General features: G+C 46.6%; 1 protein-coding gene across 4 annotated transcripts in view; it reads right to left on the bottom strand.

Moving 5' to 3' along the window:
* Window positions 1-18,797, bottom strand: part of MEI1 (meiotic double-stranded break formation protein 1) — a 56,526-nt gene extending 37,729 nt beyond the window's left edge. For all 4 annotated transcript variants that reach the window (XM_034775161.1, XM_034775142.1, XM_034775150.1 and 1 more), the window contains exons 1-10: window positions 18,588-18,797; window positions 17,994-18,117; window positions 13,348-13,398; window positions 11,343-11,416; window positions 10,608-10,713; window positions 6,578-6,781; window positions 4,746-4,876; window positions 4,085-4,199; window positions 2,743-2,859; window positions 1,804-1,903 (exon numbers count right to left, since the gene is read on the bottom strand). In XM_034775161.1, the coding sequence (XP_034631052.1) occupies window positions 1,804-1,903; window positions 2,743-2,859; window positions 4,085-4,199; window positions 4,746-4,876; window positions 6,578-6,781; window positions 10,608-10,713; window positions 11,343-11,416; window positions 13,348-13,398; window positions 17,994-18,117; window positions 18,588-18,725 (1,160 nt within the window). In that variant the 5' untranslated portion in view covers window positions 18,726-18,797. The remainder of the gene's footprint in view (window positions 1-1,803; window positions 1,904-2,742; window positions 2,860-4,084; window positions 4,200-4,745; window positions 4,877-6,577; window positions 6,782-10,607; window positions 10,714-11,342; window positions 11,417-13,347; window positions 13,399-17,993; window positions 18,118-18,587) is intronic.
* Between the last annotated feature and the right edge of the window lie 1,663 nt (window positions 18,798-20,460).

A 20,460-nucleotide genomic window follows, 5' to 3' on the forward strand; every position in this document is an offset into this window, starting at 1 on the left:
CAGCGTTCATCCCTCAGGGACCTTTACCAATGGGGAAAGGCCAGGAGTAAGCATGACTGGGTGCAGAAGCAGTATTTGGTCACTCAGTGAAGAAAGGATTAACTCCAGCTCAGCACCCCACCCCCACCCCATGCCCAGAGGCTTGAGGTAAGAGCTGAAAGAAAAACTGGAACAGCTGCTTGGGAGACAGGGCGAGGAGAATGCTGTTGGAAAGGTTGGTCTCCATGCATCAAACCCCACCTTCTTTTATTTACTTTCTTATTTTGTTAATTAACTTTACTTTCTTGTTTGAAACACTAATCCTTGAGAAACGCTTCCCTACTTACTGGGGGCACAAACATCACTGCAGTAGGGCACTTTATGATGTAACCTTGCCTTGGAGGAAAGGTCTAAATGGCAGCATCTCTGTTTGGGTCCCAAACTATGCCCAGTGCTCCTCCTGTGCTGACACTCCTGCAGATGGAGTGCGCTGAGCTACCCCAGACCACCTGACCCTTTCAAAAAGTGACTGGATTCCTAAGGGATGGATTCCTGTGTTCAGCCACCCTTTAGCCAGTGACTATGGTGGTGTGGGGGAGAGGAGGTGTTACTGCAATGCAGCAACCCTCAGTTAGAGAGCAAGTAGAAGGGGAAAAAATTAGAGGATCATTGATGGGATCCCTTTCCCCAGCACAAAATAGATAATCTGAAACACTGTACTTCAAAGCATAGCAAACAAGAACACATACTAAAAATGCCATTAGTTTGGCAAGATATTATCCTCTCTTCCATTTGCAATGATTAATGCAGAGATGTGTACTGTGAGCAAGAACTTTTCTCTTCCCATATCCTGGTTTCTCTCCTTCTGACGGATCCTGCACTGCCAGCACCATCCTGTGCCAACAGCATCACATTTTTTGTTATTGGTACAGAAATGACTGTAATATCATGCCACAGAAATTCAGCTTGGGGAACTGAGCAAAAAAAAAAAAAAGGATGAGATACTGGGATGATAGAGAGGCAAAGAAATAAGGGGGGGTGGGGGATTAAAACCAGACACTACATGAACAGGGCCGGCTCCAGCTTTTTTGCCACCCCAAGCGGCAAAACGGAAAAAAAAAAAAAGACAAAGCTGATCGGCGGCACTTCATTCTTCTGCGGCAATTCGGCGGCAGGTCCTTCGCTTCCTCTTTTCCTATTTGGCGGCACTTTGGCGGCAGCTCAAAGAGAAAGAGAGGGACTGAGGGACCCGCCGCCAAATTGCTGCCGAAGACCTGGACCCGCTGCCCCTTTCCATTGGCCACCCCAAGCACCTGCTTCCTTCACTGGTGCCTGGAGCTGGCCCTGTACATGAATTCTCCTATTTTGCAGAAAAGAAGAGTGATGGGAAACGAATTAATATCTCAGCCTAGTGTTTCTTTTCTTTGTAAAATTTAACCCAGGTGACAGGTGTTGGACTGAAAGCCCTGGAGGTTGTGCTCTCAGTTTAGCCATAGAGCAGCACAGGCAATGTAGAGCTGCTCACATACGCTGACACAATCCCCTGGCTCCCCCGTCCTCTTCCCCACCAATGTGCCTCTGTCCTACCCTGGAAGTGTCCTTCCCAAGGCTGGGAGGACAGTTCACTCAGTCCCTCAGTTCTCTGCTGACACTGCCAAGGGAGCTACTGAGGGGCAGTTGTTTGGTAAGTGGTGCATGAGATGTGGATGAGTCAGTTTTATCTGAAACTTGCCCTCAGGCCCGTCTTTGGTGAACAGGTGCTCTCCCTTGCCTTCGCAATGTCCTCCAACTCAGTGATGTGTGAGCGAGCAGGAGGTCCCTTACCGTTTCAGTATTTCAGTGAACAGCAAAAGTCCCTGCTTGTGCAGCTCCACATTATTCAGCTGCAGGATCCCTTTCAGGCTCCTCACCACGGACTCGATGCCTGCAGAGGGGCATGCGTTCACAAGATGTCATCAGGGAGATTTTAACACACACACACCAAAAACCCAAGAAGAGTTATGATGGGGGTGGGAGATGAATTTTCAAAGGGTGACGAGGGTTGGAGGATCTGCTGACATTGGCAGGGCATAGGCAGCGGCAGCAAAAACTTCCCCATATACTCTGCTCCCTGCCAACATGCCTCAGCTTCCACTTGTAAAGGCACATCTACATTTGAGCTGGAAGGTACGATTCCCAGCTCACGCAGACATACCTGCACTAGCTCTGCTTGAGCTAACACCTAAAAACAGCAGTGTGGCTGTGGTGGCCCAGACGGCTGCTTGAGGTATCTACCCCAAGTACAATCCCACCCACTCCTCTGGGTACACACTCAGGTGGCTATCCCAAGCCACCGCCTACACCAGCACAGACACACTGCTGTTTTTAGGTACTGACTTGAACAGAGCTAGGGTGGGTACGTCTACACAAGCCAGGAATGATGTTCCCAGTTCAAATATAGACACACCCTAATGGTGAATTCAGCTTCTGTCTTCCTATGTCCTTGGCCTCTTTGTAGAGACTGCCAGCAAGAAGCCAGTTAATGTCAACAGTGCTGGTGGCTTCTGTAATGTGGACACGTGCCCACCAGGAACTGGATTCAGGCACCATAAACCCATGTCATGGAAGTCTCCAGACAAACATCATATGGGAATAATTTTCAGTTACTACCAATCCGGGACCAGTGACCTTGCAGTAAAAGGCTCTGAAATCCCAGCTACATCCTCAGTGTCCATGTGATATTACTCAAGCAATTTTGACAGGCTAGGAAGGACTGGGACCTACCATAGACTGTGTGGCACTTGGAAAAGAAAAGCCGCTCCTCAGTTAGGAGCAGCAGGCAGCAATAAACCGACCAGAGGAGAATTTCACTGGTGCAGAAGAGACACTCAAACAGGAATTCTGCAAACAAACAAATAAAACCATCCTAGTAAAACAGCATCTCCACCATGCATGGCACAACTGCCCCTAGGGGGCCAGGGAGAACAACAGAGGCTTTAACTGGGAGCAATGTCTTCTTGTTTCCACCCTACTGCCATACTAATTTAACAGTAACACTCAATAATAGTCCCTAGGGAAGAGGAGACAACCACCCACTACCTCTAGATGGTGTCCAGGAGCACTGATGAGTCCTGAAGGAAAAAGGGATTCCAGCTTTGCTCAGCCAAAGCGAGGATTACTGTGGAATACGTCTCTTAAAGAAGATAGGGAGAACGCAGAGGAAAATGATGGATACATCATCCTGAAAATAAAGTGACTAAAGAGCAGGAGGGTCCTGAAGGCAAGTGGGCTGCTCTCCTTCCAGTACATAGCTAGCAAGCAGCTGAAATATGGCTATAGATTTTGACATGATTTAAGGGCTATAAAGCCAGCTTTGTCACAGCAGCTGTGACCCCGCCTCTCAAACTCTTACACATCCAAAGTAGGGGATGCACAAAACCAAAGTGATTAATTCCTCTGCGGAGGGGAAATGAAAATTTAACATCTTCCTGGGTTGGCATCCTGGGCCAAAGTCTGAGCTGAATTACATCCTATGCAACCCCACTGAAGTCAGGGGATGATATACGGTTAATTCAGGCTAGAAGTTGGCTTGTTTGGGTTCTGCAGTTAAGCATGCCATGAGAACGCATAATCTACGCAGGGTTAGGCCAGGTTAATTCTTGGATGGGAGATTTCAAAGGAAAATTCAAATGCTGCAGGAAGTAATTAGTAATTTGGTAAAGGATGGTCTATGCTCTGAATCGCTACTGGACCAATGCCTCCTAGAAGTGCTATGCATTTGGAAGTGCTGTCTTTACACCAATTATGGATAATAAGTATCCTCATTGACACTTTTTGCAAGAGGAGTCTTAAACTTGATGACCTGCCCAAATTCCAACTTAGGACATTACATTCTGTCTACATAAAACTCCCCCTACAATTTCAACTAGGAGCTTATTTTTCACTTCTCTTCCTATAATACTGTTGGTGGGTTTTGTTGATGCAGAATGGCTGTTGTGACTACCCCAGAGGTGGATGCATTACATGGATTGAGGTCGATAACCTATGTGCATAAACTGTACAATGTTAAGGTACCCCCAGAGGGAAAGACACTGTAGAACTACAAGGTATTATTGTATTTCTTCACCTGGGATGTCTGCATGAATGAAGGCAGGAGCATATTTGATAGGAGAATGCACAAGCACAGCAGTCATACATTGAACACTTGCCACCTGTAGCATCTCATCTCTGGACAGCAACAGCTGTGTGGAAACAAAAATGAAGAAAAAAATCAAAACCACAGACTTGATTAGGAAAGAATTCCTTAGAGGGAGCTTGAAAAAGACCAATTTAAAACAGGCAAAAAGAAATCTCTTTAAGCAACATATAATTCCCTAGCGTAACTTGCTATGGCAAGATAAATACCAGGGCAAGTAACTTAGCAAGATTAAGAAAAACATTGAAGACGCCTATGACTGAGAATAGCTTTGTAATCACACTAGCCAGGTTAATGCTTACAAGGGCTATGTCGATCCTCATGCTTCAGCGTATAAGCTAAACAAAGCTGGGATCAGGAAGAAATTCCACTCACTACTGGTGCACTATTGAACAAGTGGTGCATTATGGGGGATTTCCACCTTCCTAGGCTGCATCTGACATTGATCAGTATGGGGGTCATAATATGAGACTACTTGAACCAGTGCAGCAAATAACTGTTCCTATTTATAACTCACCTCACGTAAGGGATAATTTGACTGGCCACTTGTACAAGGCATGTTGAGAGATGTGGTAACCCCTTTAGCAATTACCTTTTTGAGCACTAGCGGCAGTAGGTTCTCTCCCTCCAACAACTCAGTATTCTCAGAATCTGCCCCTCTTCTTGAATTGCTCATAATAACTGATACAAAATGGTCAGAATTCAGCAGCTCCTTTAGCAAACCTGCAAAGAGAGAGAAAGAACAAGCAGCAAGCTGGAAGTGGGGAGGATTGGGAGCTTCACAACATCCTGTCCTGAAACATGTCACTGACTCCTTACCCACTGCTGTATTCTTGACAAAACCCTTCTGCTTACATTCAGGGCCATACCCTCATGTATCTCCACTGTCCATCAATGCTTTACACACACACACACACACCCCATCCCCAATTCTCCTCTTTGCCATTTCTGATTCTCTCCATTCCCCGTTCCCTCTTCTATTGCTGGATCCTTTAACTGCCATTGCACCAGCTTTCTGGCACAACCTGATCCACTCCTTCTGCCTTTCGGATTCCTCACCTCCAAACCCTTTTTAAAGCACAGCTCAAAACCAGCCACTTCTCTGCTGCTTCCAGCCAGGGACTCAACCACCAGTTTCTCCCCCAGGTACTTACTAGTGCCAACCATTCACACCTCTTGCTATCCATTCTCCCGACCTGCTCTCACACCTACCCATTTAATAATCCCATTTCTGTAACTGCTACAAGTTTAAAGATCCTACCACAAGCAGCACATTATAAACATACAGTGCACATTGTTACATGCACTGATGCAAATCATAAACAAGAGATTTTGTAGGCGACACTCTAATGTAAGTTCAGAAGTGATGTAGCAGGGCTGTTGGAGTGAACTTTTGAAAAGAGCCATCTGTTACAAATGGCTGACTGCTGGATGTGAAAAGCAAGCAGACTACTGTTCCCCTTCTACAGTAAAGAGAGAGATCGCTGTGTGGTGTGCATTTGAGCTGTCTGAGTGAAGCCGAAGCCATCCTATGTACTGCATGACATCACTGCTCTATGCAAAACGATGGTCCTGACTGCATCACCCAGAAGCTTAGAGAAAACATAGGAGCTGACTCCGTGGGTGCTCCGGGGCTGGAGCACCCACAGGGGAAAAAATGGTGGTGCTGAGCACCCACTGGCAGCCCCCCATCAGCCCCACCTTCCTCCCCCAGTGCCTCCCACCCACCGGTGGGCCCCGCCGACCAGCTCCTCCCCCTCCAACCCTTTGCCTCCCGTCTGCCGCGATCAGCTGTTTCGCAGCATGCAGGAGGCTCTCAACGGGAAGGGGGAGGAGTGAGGATGCGGCACGCTTGGGGGAGGGGGCGGAAAGAGACAGAGCAGGGTGTGGGGTGAGGGTGGGCATATTGGAAAGTCGGCGCCTGTGAGAGAAAGCCAATCTCCATTTTTATTTTTCAGCCTGAACTACGAGACACTTCATATCTCCAGAATAAATCCAGCTACTTTACAAATCCAATCTATCTGATTGTATGTAGAGGTTGGAATCAGTCACTTTAACTTTAGGGGATTACTTGATTTCCAGGAAGATGACACAGTCAAATTGGGACAGGTCAAGCTACGGTGCAAGCTGGAGGCCTTCAGAGACAGTTTCAGCAGGTACCACTGGGGTTCCAGCAACAGGATGTGTTGCTTCCCTGGTTATAGTAGGAGGGTTTGGCAATGGGGCTAGGATGAACAATTGTTGTGCAGTAACAGAAGGGATCAGCAACTGTGGACAAGTACGCTCACTACCTACGAAATAGTCCAACCAGCTGAGAGTTTGCAAGTTCAGAGTTCTGAGGAACAATCCAGAGTCCAGCACACATTAGAACTCCCAAACTATCAAAGACAACCCCCCACCTTTTGTTTCTCTGAGGTGTCTTACCCATGCAGTTAACCTGCAGTTCCTTTGTCTGTGCATTCCCTAGGGTAGCCAGGAAGAGGTCACACAGCCTCTCTGTGAAGTGCACTGAGAGCCTTTCTGAACTAATGGGGGAAGAGTACAGCTTGCCGTAAAGATAGCAGACAGCAGCCTTTACACCCTCGTTGGGGTACATCAAGCCTGCCAGCAGGTGTTCCATTAAGTTACCTAGAGTGGTGAACAACAATGACCGCTTGTGAGAGAAAACACTGGTAACAGACATTTCTAAGTCATCCAGCAGAGGCACATTCCCTGCAAAAGCCTCCACAAACACTTTACAGACCTGGCCATGCAGGCTAGGAAAAGAGGTTGAGGTTAGGTTGAGATTAGCTAATGATGTTAATTGATTAGGAAAAGAGGGAAAGGTCAAGCCTTATGTAAGCAAAGTCAGGATGAGCTCTACCCTGACATCTGGTGGTGAATTGTGGCGAGTTGTGGAAAAGAACTCCAGGGGCTGATCTTGTTTGCATAGGCACACCCACCCCACCTAGCATGAGCACTCTGGCTGCTGTGGGATCCCCAGTTTCTCTGTTATGGGGGAAGGAAGAATGAAGTGTTGTTACCCTGATTATGTGAATCAAGGCCAGTGGAACTGTTTTATGACAGAGGGACTTGCTATCAACTAAGTAACACTTGCCAGACAAGGGACATGGGTTCCAAAACCTAGTGAATTGAGAGTATCTGGGGACAGGTATTTGTACCTGATGGTGTGGGCCCAAAAATACCAAATGTACCTCATCCTTTCTCTACTGTGGACTATCAGAGCTAATTTTAATTCTATTAGGAGTCTAGTTACAGGCTGCTGAGCTGAATTCACTTTGGGCCAATAGTGTACCAGTACTGAGGCTCCCCTACTACAAGCTGAATTCACTAAAGAGCTGAAATCACTGAGTGCTGTGGGGGACCTGAAAATATGTTGCTGAGCAGCTGGTGGAGCAGAGCGGTTTGCAGGATGACTGGAGCAGCTTGCTGGACAGCTGGTGGAGCGGAGCAGCTGGCAGAGCGGAGTACTTCGTGGAACGGCTGGAGCGGCTCACGGGATGGCTGGTGGAACGGAGTGGCTGGTGGAGTGGCTCGCGGTGCAGGCTGCAGCAGAACCCCATGGAGAGGCGGAGCAGTTGGCCTCCGACCATGTAAGGTGCCCCTTAACACCACTGCGCACCCCCCCCCTCCCACCCCCAGGCTGGGAGGTAAAACTCTGCAGATAAACTTTTTAACTCTGGGGCTGCACTGACCAGGGACCGAGACTTTGGGTTGTTGGACTTTGGGTGATTTTTGGGGATTGCTAGACTTAAGACCCTGAGGGGAAAAGGATACTGCCAAACTTACTTGGGGGTGGGCCTTTTGCTCATGGTTTGTGTTATGAATCCTGGTTCTGGTGTTTCCCCAACGTCATGCTGCATTGTTTCCCTCCTTTATTAAAAGGATTTTGCTACACTCAGACTCCGTGCTTGCGAGAGGGAAGTATTGCCTCTTAGAGGCGCCCGGGATGTGGTATGTAATTGTCCCAGGTCATTGGATAGGGGCTTGAGCCGGTTTTGCATTGTGTTATTGAAACGGAACCTCTAGATACTGAACCCGGCCCTTGTTGCTCAGACGGGCAGAAGGGTTACATTTTTATTTAGAGATGTGGGGCCACCTGCTGTGATTCTCTGAGGAGTGAGTGATGCTGTAACAATTGTTCAGAGGGGCTCACAATTAAACTATATAACAATACATGCGCCCACCCACCCCTCTACTCAGGGGCTGAGCATGCTCGCACCAACACTCCTACCTTGGGGAAGGGAGACCTGGGGAAGTACAACCACATGCATGTCTCCCAAGAGGCAAACAGAGCTCCAAATTCCAGTCCACTAAGGCTTGTCTTCAACAGGCCGAACTGGCCAGGAGAGGTAGAGCAGCCTTGTGGCTAAGCACTGGATAGGGACTCAAGAGATCTAGGTCCAATGCCTAGTTCTGCCACAGATTCGCTTTGTGACCTTGGGAAAGTGATTTAGTGTCAGTCTGTATCCACAAAAACAACGAGGAGTCCGGTGGTACCTTAAAGACTAACAGATTTATTTGGAAAGATAAGCTTTCGTGGGTTAAAAAATCCCACTTCTTCAGATGCATAGAGTGAAAATTACAGATACAGGCATATATATACTTGCACATGAAGAGAAGGGAGTTGCCTTACAAGTGAAGAACCAGTGTTGACAAGGCCAATTCAGACAGGGTGGATGTGGTCCACTCCCAATAATTGATGAAGAGGTGTCAATACCAAGAGAGGGGAAATTGCTTTTGTAGTGAGCCAGCCACTCCCAGTCCCTATTCAAGCCCAAATTAATGGTGTTAAATTTGCAAATGAATTGTAGCTCTGCAGTTTCTCTTTGAAGTCCGTTTTTGAAGTTTTTTTTGTTGAAGGATGGCTACTTTTAAATCTGTTATTGAATGTCCAGGGAGATTGAAGTGTTCTCTTACTGGCTTTTGAATGTTATGATTCCTGATGTCTGATTTGTGTCCATTTATTCTTTTACATAGAGACTGTCCAGTTTGGCCAATGTACATGGCAGAGGGGCATTGCTGGCATATATCACATTAGTAGATGTGCAGGTGAATGAACCCCTGAGGGTGTGGCTGATGTGGTTGGGTCCTCTGATGGTGTCACTAGAGAAGATATGGGGACAGAGTAGGCAACGGGATTTGTTATAGGGATTAGTTCTTGGGTTAGTGTTTCTGTGGCGTGGTGTGTAGCTGCTGGTATTTGCTTCAGGTTGGGGGGCTGTCTGTAAGTGCGGACTGGCCTGCCTCCCAAGGACTGTGAGAGTGAGGGATCGTTTTCCAGGATAGGTTGTAGATCGTTGATGATGTGCTGGAGAGGTTCTAGCTGGGGGCTGTACGTGATGGCCAGTGGTGTTCTATTATTTTCCTTGTTGAGCCTGTCCTGTAGTAGGTGACTTCTGGGTACCCATCTTGTTCTGTCAATCTGTTTCCTTGCTTCCCCAGGAGGGTATTGTAGTTTTAAGAATGCTTGATAAAGATCTCGTAGGTGTTTATCTCTGTCTGAGAGATTGGAGCAAATGCGGTTGTATCTTAGGGCTTGGCTGTAGACAATGGATCGTGTGATGTGTCCTGGATGGAAGCTGGAGGCATGTAGGTAAGTACAGTGGTCAGGTTTCCAATATAGGGTGGTGTTTATGTGACCATCACTTATTTGCACTGTAGTGTCTAGGAAGTGGATCTCTTGTGTGGACTGGTCCAGGCTGAGGTTGATGGTGGGGTGGAAATTGTTGAAATCCGGGTGGAATTCTTCAAGGGCCTCCTTCCTGTGGGTCCATATGATGAAGATGTCATCAATGTAGCGCAAGTAGAGGAGGAGTGCTAGGGGACGAGAGCTGAGGAAGCGTCGCTCTAAGTCAGTCATAAAAATGTTGGCATACTGTGGGGCCATGCGGGTACCCATAGCAGTGACTTGAAGGTATAAATTATCCCCAAATCTGAAGTGGTTGTGGGTGAGAACAAAGTCACAAAGCTCAGCCACCAGGCGTGCCGTGGCCTCATCCGGGATACTGTTCCTGATAGCTTGTAGTCCATCTTTGTGTGGAATATTGGTATAAAGAGCTTCTACATCCATGGTGGCCAGGATGGTGTTTTCAGGAAGATCACTGGGATGGCTGGCTCACTACAAAAGCAATTTCCCCTCTCTTGGTATTGACACTTCCTCATCAATTATCGGGAGTGGACCACATCCACCCTGACTGAATTAGCCTTTTGTCAACACTGGTTCTTCACTTGTAAGGCAACTCCCTTCTCTATATGTGTCAGTATATATATGTCTGTATCTGTAATTTTCACTCCATGCATCTGAAGAAGTGGGTTTTTACCCACAAAAGCAAATGCCCAAATAAATCTGTTAGTCTTTAAGGTGCCACCGGACTCCTTGTTGTTTTAGTGTCTGTCTCACTCTCAGTTAGGACCTCTAGATGCTACCATGATATAATGAAGCATGACTCACCGTGTTCAATCACCAATATATCAGCTAAGCCCGGGATGGCATCTGCCAGTTTGCCCAGGAGATTAAACATAGACAGGCTCCCTCTCATGGTGGCTGCCTTAGATAACTGGGGAGGGAAGAAAACAAACCACCAATAAGGATGTGTCCCAAAATGGGCAACACACACAAAATGGTGAACTCCCCTCATGGTGCAATGAACCCCTCGAAATGGGACCTTCTAAACCAGTGGAACCCCCTTAACTGTTCATATTTGTTTGTCCAGATAATTGTCCTTAAACACATCCACCAAATCTCCTGGCAGTAATCTCCTCCTGGTTTCTGCCCTGCTGCTGCACCCCCAAAGCTGATGTGTAGGTGGATGGGGGAGCTGGCTAACCTTCTCCCCATCTCTGCTGTCTCCCAAGCTTCTGTCCTCTGGGGAAGTCTAATATTTTGTGATGAACCTGGCAATGAAGAGAGCACAAGCGAAGGGAGCAGGCCTGCCAAGCAGCACCAGGTCTGAAAAGCTGCCCATATTATTGCTGCAGTAATGAAGGGAAAAGAGAAAATACAGAGGTTGCCATGGTGGAGGGATATGATGGTAAAAATTCCAGGGCAGATGTCAACCTTGCCAAAGTCATGAAGGCAGTGGCAACATTTAGGACATTCCACAAGAGCCCATTCAGAATATTGTGTAACTTTCCATATTTTCAAACTTGGGGGACCAAAGGGAGCAAGGAAATAATCTTTACTGACCTCTTTCTGGCTTTCATCCAACACACAGTGTACATACTGCTCCAACTTCAGCTCCACCACAAGTCGCACCAGAACTGAGCAGAAGTAACAGGATCAGTAACAATAACACACACCAGAGTTTACTCAGAACACATCTTCCACAGAGCTTTACTGAGCAGGTGGAGTATTTGTTTAACGCATATGTGGGTGCTTATAAAGCAGGATATTCCCTTTGCTGTTATTTGATATCCCTCCTGACCCAGCTTGATTGTTCTGCAGTGAAGTCATAATAAACCCTGCATTAGTGACTGCCATCTGTTTACAAGGATATTAACTTCCAGTCTCCAATTCAGTGTCAGGCTATCAAGTAAGGAAGAGATATCAGGCTGGAAAAGGATTAGTCCCTTGTTCAAAGCACAAATTCACTCAATAAGTAGTGCATAGGGTAAGTTTCCCACATTTCCTTTCTGAGATTAGATCAGAACACAGTTGATGACAAGATATAATTTGAGGGGCCCTCACCTAGTACTAGGCTCTTCAATAGTACCTGAGGGCCTGTTACAGCCCAAGCTGTAATAGCCCAGTGGACAGGGGGCTGACTTATAACTCAGGAGACCTGTGCTTGAGTCCCAGCTCTGCTGCCGGGTGAGTGCTACCAAGCCACTTTTCTCCCTCCATTTCCCCAAATGTAGGATGATGAAACTGACCTCTTTTGTAAAGTGCTTTGAGAGCTATTTACACCTGTTGTGATTATTCTGCGTATCGAGTCCTATTTCTACTGCTTGATGTTCCAATTGTACCTTGCCACCTCCTCAGCACCAATTAAGACCTATTATTTTTTGCTCACAGTAACTGCAAGAAAACCTTATTCCATCTGCCCTAGTGACAAGGAGGAGGTGGAATAATGGAAATCAACAAGAAACTAGGTTCACTAGATGCCATTTGCACATCATTTAGCCTTTACTAACAAAACAACCAGTGGGTTGCATGAAGCAAGACAACTGCTTTCCCAGTTAAAAAAAAAAAAAACTCTATATAACCTCTTGTGCCTGTTGGTCACCTCTTGCCTGATATGAAGAACCAAAACAATTTCTGACATGTTTAGATCACAGGCTTTTCATGGGTATAAGGAACATTCAGACTGACTTAAGAGGTAAAAGTTTTCCAGCAGACAACCAAACAGACAAAAAAAACTATTATGAGGGTAATACAAAGAAGATGGAGTCAGGATATATTGTTTGATATTATATGAATGGTTGTTGTGGGTTTATCTTGCTCCCATTGTGTAGTTTGTTTAGGGAATATGTTTTTATGGAACATACTTTTTCTGTTTATATTGTTAGGGTATTCAGTGACACATTAACAGTGAAGGGTGGTTAATCCTTTGAATAAGTTACCAAGGAACATGGTGGATTCTCCATCTCTTCATGATTTCAGATCAAGACTCTGGGCCTTTCTGGAAGATGTGCTTTAGCCAAACACAAGTTATGGGCTCAATGCAGAAGTAACAGGGTAAAATTTTAACGCCTTCGATATGCAGGAGCTCAGAATAGATGTTCTAATAGTCCCTTCTGGGCTTAAAATCTATGAAAACCTTCAGGTATGAGGCATCAATAAGTTAAACTGTTTTGGAGTCTGCACATCTCAGAGGATTAGTAATGTGACAAAGACACTTTACCTCTGTGTCACCATGTCAAATCCAGCCCACATTCCTACTGACTGAAAATTGATACCCTCTCTGAAGAGAGCTGGTTATTTTTCAGTTCAGCTCTTAAGATTTTTGTGAGAAAGACACCAGTGGTAGCAGAAATGCCAAAGATTAAATGAGCTGTGGGTGTGCTTCCCCCAAAAACAACTCTTAGGAGACTTCTCCTCTCACTGTGCATGCAAAGCACCCTGGCAAGGAGAGGGAACAGCTGCTCTCTTCAATTTGTGAAGTTGCTGAGACTCTCACTATCAGCATCCAACCAGATACAGTAGATTCCTCTTCCCAACCTGCCAGTGAGACTCAGAACCTCCCTCTCACCTTCAGTGGGTAGATCCAGTGCACTGCTGTCTTCTGCTGTATGCAACATCCCTGAAAGATCAACTCACATATAAACCACAATTACGTAATATGTCCCTCATTTGAGATCATCAGTGTTGGGGCTTGATTTTGAAAGGAATCTGGGGACTTTTCGGGACTCTTGCATTTTCCCAATTTATTAGCCCTGCTTCACGTGAGAACCTGTCTTTCTGGTCAAGAATGGGAGGACATTGCTCTTTGGGAGCAGGATACAAGGTGCTCCCTGTATCCAATTCACAAGAGGCTGAAGCATACAGCCTAACTTGTAACCTTTTAACTTGCTTGCTGTGTTTTTATTTTTAGGGGGTATAGTGAGATATATATATATATATATATATATATATTATTTTTTTTTGCTAAAATAATTGTTTCCACCCACCTAAGTACATACACAACCCCCATCACCAGTGCATCTGAGTGTCTGTGACTGGTATTATTAAATCCACCTCACAAAAGTCTGTTTCTAGAATACTCACAGCACACTACCCAGAATCCCAGAAGTTACTGTCAGATCAGTCTCTTATGTTCTACCCACTCCTGCCATGAACAGTTTTGTTCCTGTTCCCTCACAGCAGTGAACACTGCCAAACAGATTATTTAGCCTAAAATTAAACACTACCCGTATTAGAAGTCATTTCTGTTGAGACTATTCCAGAGGTAAACTGAATCTATTGTTACAAAACTGTTTATCATAATCTTTTATTTTCACAACCAGAACATAAGATTTGGCCATCATCCCACCTTTTGCTGCACCAGATCAGACTACTAATCTTCCCACCTCCTTCCACATTAGATCAGAGCGTTGGTCCACCACAATCCCTTCTTCTGCCAAACCAGGCCTGTTCCACCAACATTTCTAGTTCAGTATTTTGCTTCTGATGGTTCAAAAGGACAAAAACCCTCCACATAAAACAGCTGATCAACTGAACAATACTGAGACACTGGGTCTGGAGAAAGCAGTTTTATTTCCTGCCTCATCCCATCCCCTCTACATCATAGGATCAATTACCTTTATTACTGAATATTGTAGAGTTAGATTCCTTTCACTTTCCAAGTTAAATTCAGGCTATTCATGCCCACCACCATGGCCCTTCACAATACCCCAGCCTGTATTTCTTCCCTCCTTCACTTTTAACCTCCCTTTCTTCTGCCTATGTTCCTCCCAAAACGCCCTCCTTTTTTATCCTTTTCTAATGTTGTATTGATTTAGATTAAATAAATGGGCTAAAGGTGTTAACATAACCCAGTCACTGTCCAACATTAAACAGTATTAAACCAGGTGTGGGGTTTGGTATACAGAGACATCAGCCTGCTTAGTACCATGGCAAACATACTATTACATTTTTAAAAAACTTTTAAATTAAAGATAAAGCAAAGAAAAGAAAACAGTTAAAGGATTTGAAAGGTAAAGTATTAAACAAGGAAAGGAATCTGGGGACCTTGTTTATTTTAAACAACTTTTGTTGTTGTTTGGGGAATTAGCTGGAGAGAGTTTTTAGAAGGAAAAAAACCCCCTTTGTTTGGCAGCTTTTTAAATGGTAATAACTGTCCTTTTAGGGACAAGAGAAGAAATTGGGTGAGAGAGGCGTAAGCTGCTGGTGTTGCTGTTGTTGTTAACATTTGATTTTGTTTTATTTTAGGTGGTGTTTGGGAGCTAGTTGGAACCAGTAGAGGTGGCAATGTCATTTGGGGCTCTTTTTTGGCCTGGTTTGGTCAGGACATTTTTTAGGATATGGACGATGAAAGCCCGGGATCCCTGTAGAGCATCGGAGTGGCAGCCATGATGGTGAAGCTTCATTCAGTAGCCAATTTTTCTTCCAAAGTGTTTTAATTTAAGGACCACATAAGGAGTGTGTGACATTCTGTACCTCGTGGGAACACCCTACACCCCCATGTTCATCCTTATAATATGACTGTGTGGCATCTAATGCAAAGTTTGTCATGTCGGGTGTCTTCGGAAGGCTCATGATGCACTGACATTGTTGTTAGTGATTATAGTAATTATTGTTAATGTTATAGGTTGTAATTTCATGTATATAGTTATGAGGCTGAAAACATGTCCTCATAGCTTAAAATAAGCCCAGACAAAAACTCTCCAAAAGCAGAGGGGCAGTTCACACCTCATCAGGGCATGTATGAGATGAACCCAGCCTCACAGGAACAAAGGACACAGGCCTAGGCAACAACAAAGGATCTGTTGGACTCTCGAGTGAGTCACCCTCCTTCTTTTGGTCAGTTTGGGTCTGTGATGAGGTAATGCTCACCTGACTCTGAAGTGGGGGGGCAAAGCCAAGAGGGAAGAAAGAACATGATAAAAGGGAGAGACGTTTGCCATGCTCTTCCTCTCTCTTCCACCTATATCTACAGACACCACACCAAGCGACTGAAGCGCTGATCAAAGGAGAGAGCCTGGCTGAAGAGCAACCAGCCAGCCTGTGGTGAGAAGCATCTATGTTTGTAAGGGCACTGAAAGTGTTAAAATCAACTTAGAATGCATTTTGCTTTTATTTCATTTGACCAAATCTGATTTGTTGTGCTTTGACTTATAATCACTTAACATTTATCTTTGTAGCTAATAAATCTGTTTGTTTATTCTACCTGAAGCGGTGTGTTTGGTCTGAAGCCTGTCAGAGACTCCCCTTGGGATAACAAGCCTGGTACATATCACTTTGTTAAACTGACATATAAGCTTGCAGCATCCAGCGGGCATAACTGGACACTGCAAGACGGAGGTTCCTAGGGTTGTGTCTGGGACCAGAGATATTGGCTAGTGTCCAGGAGTGGGGGTTGTCACAGCAAAGCAGGGTAAGGTTGGCTCCCAGAGTCAAGGATTGGAGTGAGCTAGCAAATCATTTCCCTGGATAACACCAGGGAAACATCACGAGTGGTAGGCAGAATAGCCTCTCTCATCATTATTTTGTCCACCAATTAGACCTAGATTTTGATACATCAATTTTGGTTTACTGATTTTACATTTTTTTTTTTTAAACACCATCCTTGAGTTACATCAGTAACCTTTCAGTTTAGAATAATTCCGTTTTTCTGTCTCCCTTTCATACCTTTTCCCATTAACATTTGTTCTTGATAGGTTACTGTGACATTTTAGGAACTTTCACATACTTTTTACAATTGAGTTCTTCATGATGTACATTTGTAGGGCCAAATATTACACCACCACATTGGTCGTTTTGCCTTCCCCATGCTGCTGCCCTTACCTCTGGACCTTCCTCCCATAGCTAGTGTACCAAAAAAACCAAAATCAGATCATTCCAATCCCTCTTTAATACTTATTATTATTGATTATATGTATTACAGTGACACCCGGAAGCCACAGTTAGGACCCTATTGTGCCAGGCACTGTACAAACATACAACAAAAGACAGTTCCTGCCCCAAAACCCTCTCTACAGTAAGCCTTCCAAAATATAGAGAAGGAGTATTTTTCATGCTATTGCCTGTTTTTAAAGCACGCATTGGCCCCCTAAGTTATTGGATCCATGTGTGTTTAGTGTTAGAACTGTATTATTTAGGTCTGAATTGTCTGTAAACTCCTCAGGGCAAGGGGTGCTTCCTTCACATTTGTACTGGGCCAAATGCAGACTGTGCTTGGTATAACCTCTGTGAATAAAATTATTAAAATCTACAAAGCTGTATTCCTAACAACGCACAGCACCATATGTACAAACAAAATGGGAAAACACCACTGAAATTATTCAATGTGTCAGGATAGAAGAACGAGAGGGAGGGATCTTGAGAGGTACTTTCCCCTAAAGAGCAAGAAAAATCTCAAGTGTAAAGGAGATCTGGGGAGTAACCAGGCAGAAACAGAGAATCCAATATATTCGTTCACTGAAACAACCAGCTTTGGGACTTCTATTCACCCCATCCCCCACCCTTACTATTCCTTGCTCCATGGGCCAACATTCCATACCAACTCTTCCTGCAAGGGCTATGATGCAAACAAAAACTGATCACGCATATGCTCTGGCCAGCAAAGATCATTGCTGGAAAGACACCTCCCCTAATCCCTTAGAATATGCTGCTCTACTGTGAAGCTGATTGGAAAGGAGCAGGTGAATGGCCCTAAACCTTCAATGAGAATTTCTACAAATTCAGAGATGTGGGCTGCAAAGGTATCATGTAGATTAGTGTTTTGGATATTGTGCTATTAAACCATGCAATGTGTTCCTTCTACCCAGCCCCTCTTTGGTTTTGTACCACTTCATCCCAAAGCTGCAGTCCCACCTATTCTATACCTCTGACAGTGCTGTGGCAGAACAGCAGTGCATTCTGGGAAGAGACATAACCCCCCAAAAGCTCTGTTTGTAACAAGACTTTAAAAAGGAGACAAAAGAGAAGAGGAGCACAATCCACACTGACATGCTGGTTCTGGCTCCAGCTGGATGAGAAAAATTCACATGCTCTATATGAACTGGCACAGGTATAGTGTTTCTCTGGTAGTGCAGTATTCATGACACAGAGCTTTGAAAGTCAAGATGGGGCAGATAGAACCAGGGAACACTGAGGCAGAGGGATCCCAGAAAAGTAAAGATCAGCACTGCCTTCCCCCATTAGCTGTATTAGTTAAAATAAAGGGGGTGCTCTTACCAAAGAGGGTTCCTATGAAATGAACACACACCCTTTCGTCCTGTGCCAGCAGCTGAATGACTGGCACGGCATGCCAGGCCAGGACATCACGGAAGCAAGACAGCACATGCTTCTTGCGCACCAGCTGAAGGTTAAAGATGGAATGAAAAGTATCACTGGTGATCTCCTTCATGACATGCAAAGGGGGGGTGAAGAAAACACTAGGCCAAGGGGACAACAGCCCGAGCCATCCGAGCTGGAACCCAGAAACGCAGCACAGCAGGGCACTAGGCCTATTCCCACACCAGAGACCAGGCCTCAAGTCACAGAGACCATCCCATATTAAAGTCACCTGGGAGGAATGAGCCGGCAGGGGGCGGGGCCGGGCCACCAAGGCCCCGGGGCGATACTGGCTGGGGGCGGGACTGGACCGGCTGGGGGCGGGGCGGGGAGCCGAGCCGGGCAGGGGGCGGGGCTGGACCGGCTGGGGGACCCGTGTGGGGACGCGCAGGGGGCGGATGTGGAACCTGAGACCCCGCTCCGCCCCCAGCGGGCGGTCCCGACAGGCGGGGCCGGGGCGCGCTGGCGCGGGGAGGGCCCGGCCGGGCTCCGTACCGAGGCGCTGCTGTCCCCCAGCGTCTCGATGACGCAGGCCAGGCAGAGCGGCGGGGGCAGCAGCAGGAGCCAGCGCGGGTCATGACGCGCGTGGAGCCGCTCGCAGACCAGCAGCCCCGCTTCCGCAGCCGCTTCCATCGCGCGCCGCCCGGGCCTCGCAGCGAGTAGGCGTCACGTGCTTAGGGGGAAGAAAAGCACAGAATTGGCGGGGAAAGTCCTGCGCATGCGTAACTGGAGGGGCGGGGTTTATTTTTGGCGCATGGGGGGAAGCCGAGTGCGTACCGAGCACGTGCATCCCGGAGGTGAGGGCGGGGCCCAGGGGAGGGAGGCAGTTGATTCCTTTCTGGCGCTCTCTATCCTTAAAGGGCCACACACATCACCATCCGCACCTTTCTTCCCATCCCCAGCCTGAGCCCGCTCCTTAGGGGAGCCACTGCCGGCCGGACTGAGGCACTCGGGGCAGCAGGACATCAGCCCATGCAATGCGCGTGGTGCCTGCCTGGCGTCATGGGCAGCTGGGGGGGGCAAGAGGGGAGAAGGGATCTGCTGGGGAACCTAGAAGGGGAAAAGAAGAGAGTTCCAGGAGCAACGCCGCATTGGGGGGGGGCAGCCTTAGAGCAGAACCCCCGCCCTCGTGGGGGAGAGAGACAGAGGTGAGGGAGGGAAAGCTGATATGGGTCCAGGGGGGTAACAAGGGGGAAATGAGAACCTTGGGCAGGGATCCAGGTGGAAGGATCAGAAACAGTGAGGGAGAGATGGGGGGGGGGGGGACAGAGAAGATGAGAGAGCAGGGAAATGGGTGGGGAAAGACACAGGGGATTCCAAATAACAAATGGGGAAGGGGAAATAATGTGCAGAAAGGAAAGAGAAAACTGAGGGATGACAAATAAGCGAGACCGAAGGAGAAAACCCAGAACCTTACATTTCATTGGTTGCAACCTATGTTTTGGGGTGACATAAAAGCCAAGCCAGCCTTTTCCTTCTTGTACTTAGAATATGGAGGAATAATCAGTCCTTGACCGAGGATACCACTGCACTTAAAACAAGCCCTATAGTTGATGGTTATTTGGTGATCTATGTGAAATCATTTTTGGCTCACTCCTGTTCCTACTGAGGTCTGCAACACAAAAGCCACAATTACAACTGGTACTAATGTTCTTCCCAATACCAGCCCCTTGTTGGCAGCCTCAGAGAAGTCAAAGACTGAATTAGCTATGGGGACTCAGGGTATGTCTACACTATGAAATTAGGTCAAATTTATAGAAGCCGGTTTTATAGAAATCGTTTTTATACAGTCGATTGTGTGTGTCCCCACATAAAATGCTCTAAGTGCATTAAGTCAGCGGACCGCGTCCACAGTACCGAGGCTAGTGTCGACTTCCGGAGCGTTGCACTGTGGGTAGCTATCCCACAGTTCCCGCAGTCTCCGCCGCCCATTGGAATTCTGGGTTGAGATCCCAATGCCTGATGAGGCAAAAACAGTGTCGTGGGGGATTCTGGGTACATGTCATCAGGCCCCCCCACCCTACCCCGAGAGCAACGGCAGACAATCGTTTCGCGCCTTTTTTCCTGGGTTACCTGTGCAGACAACATACCACAGCAAGCATGGAGCCCGCTCAGCTCACCGTCACCATATGTCATCTGGGTGCCAGCAGACATACTGCCTTGCTACACAGCAGCAGCTAATTGCCTTTTGGCAATAGACGGTGCAGTATGACTGGTAGCCGTCATCGGCTATCTGGGTGTTGGCAGACTTGGGACTGCATTGCTATACAGCAGCAGCTCCTTGCCTTTTGGCAGTAGATGGTCTATTACGATTGGTATCCATCGTTGTCGTACTCCTCAGTGAGTTCGGTCAGAGGCGCCTGGGCAG

Source organism: Trachemys scripta, chromosome 1 (assembly GCF_013100865.1).
Source record: "Trachemys scripta elegans isolate TJP31775 chromosome 1, CAS_Tse_1.0, whole genome shotgun sequence".
NCBI classification, from domain to species: Eukaryota; Metazoa; Chordata; order Testudines; family Emydidae; genus Trachemys; species Trachemys scripta.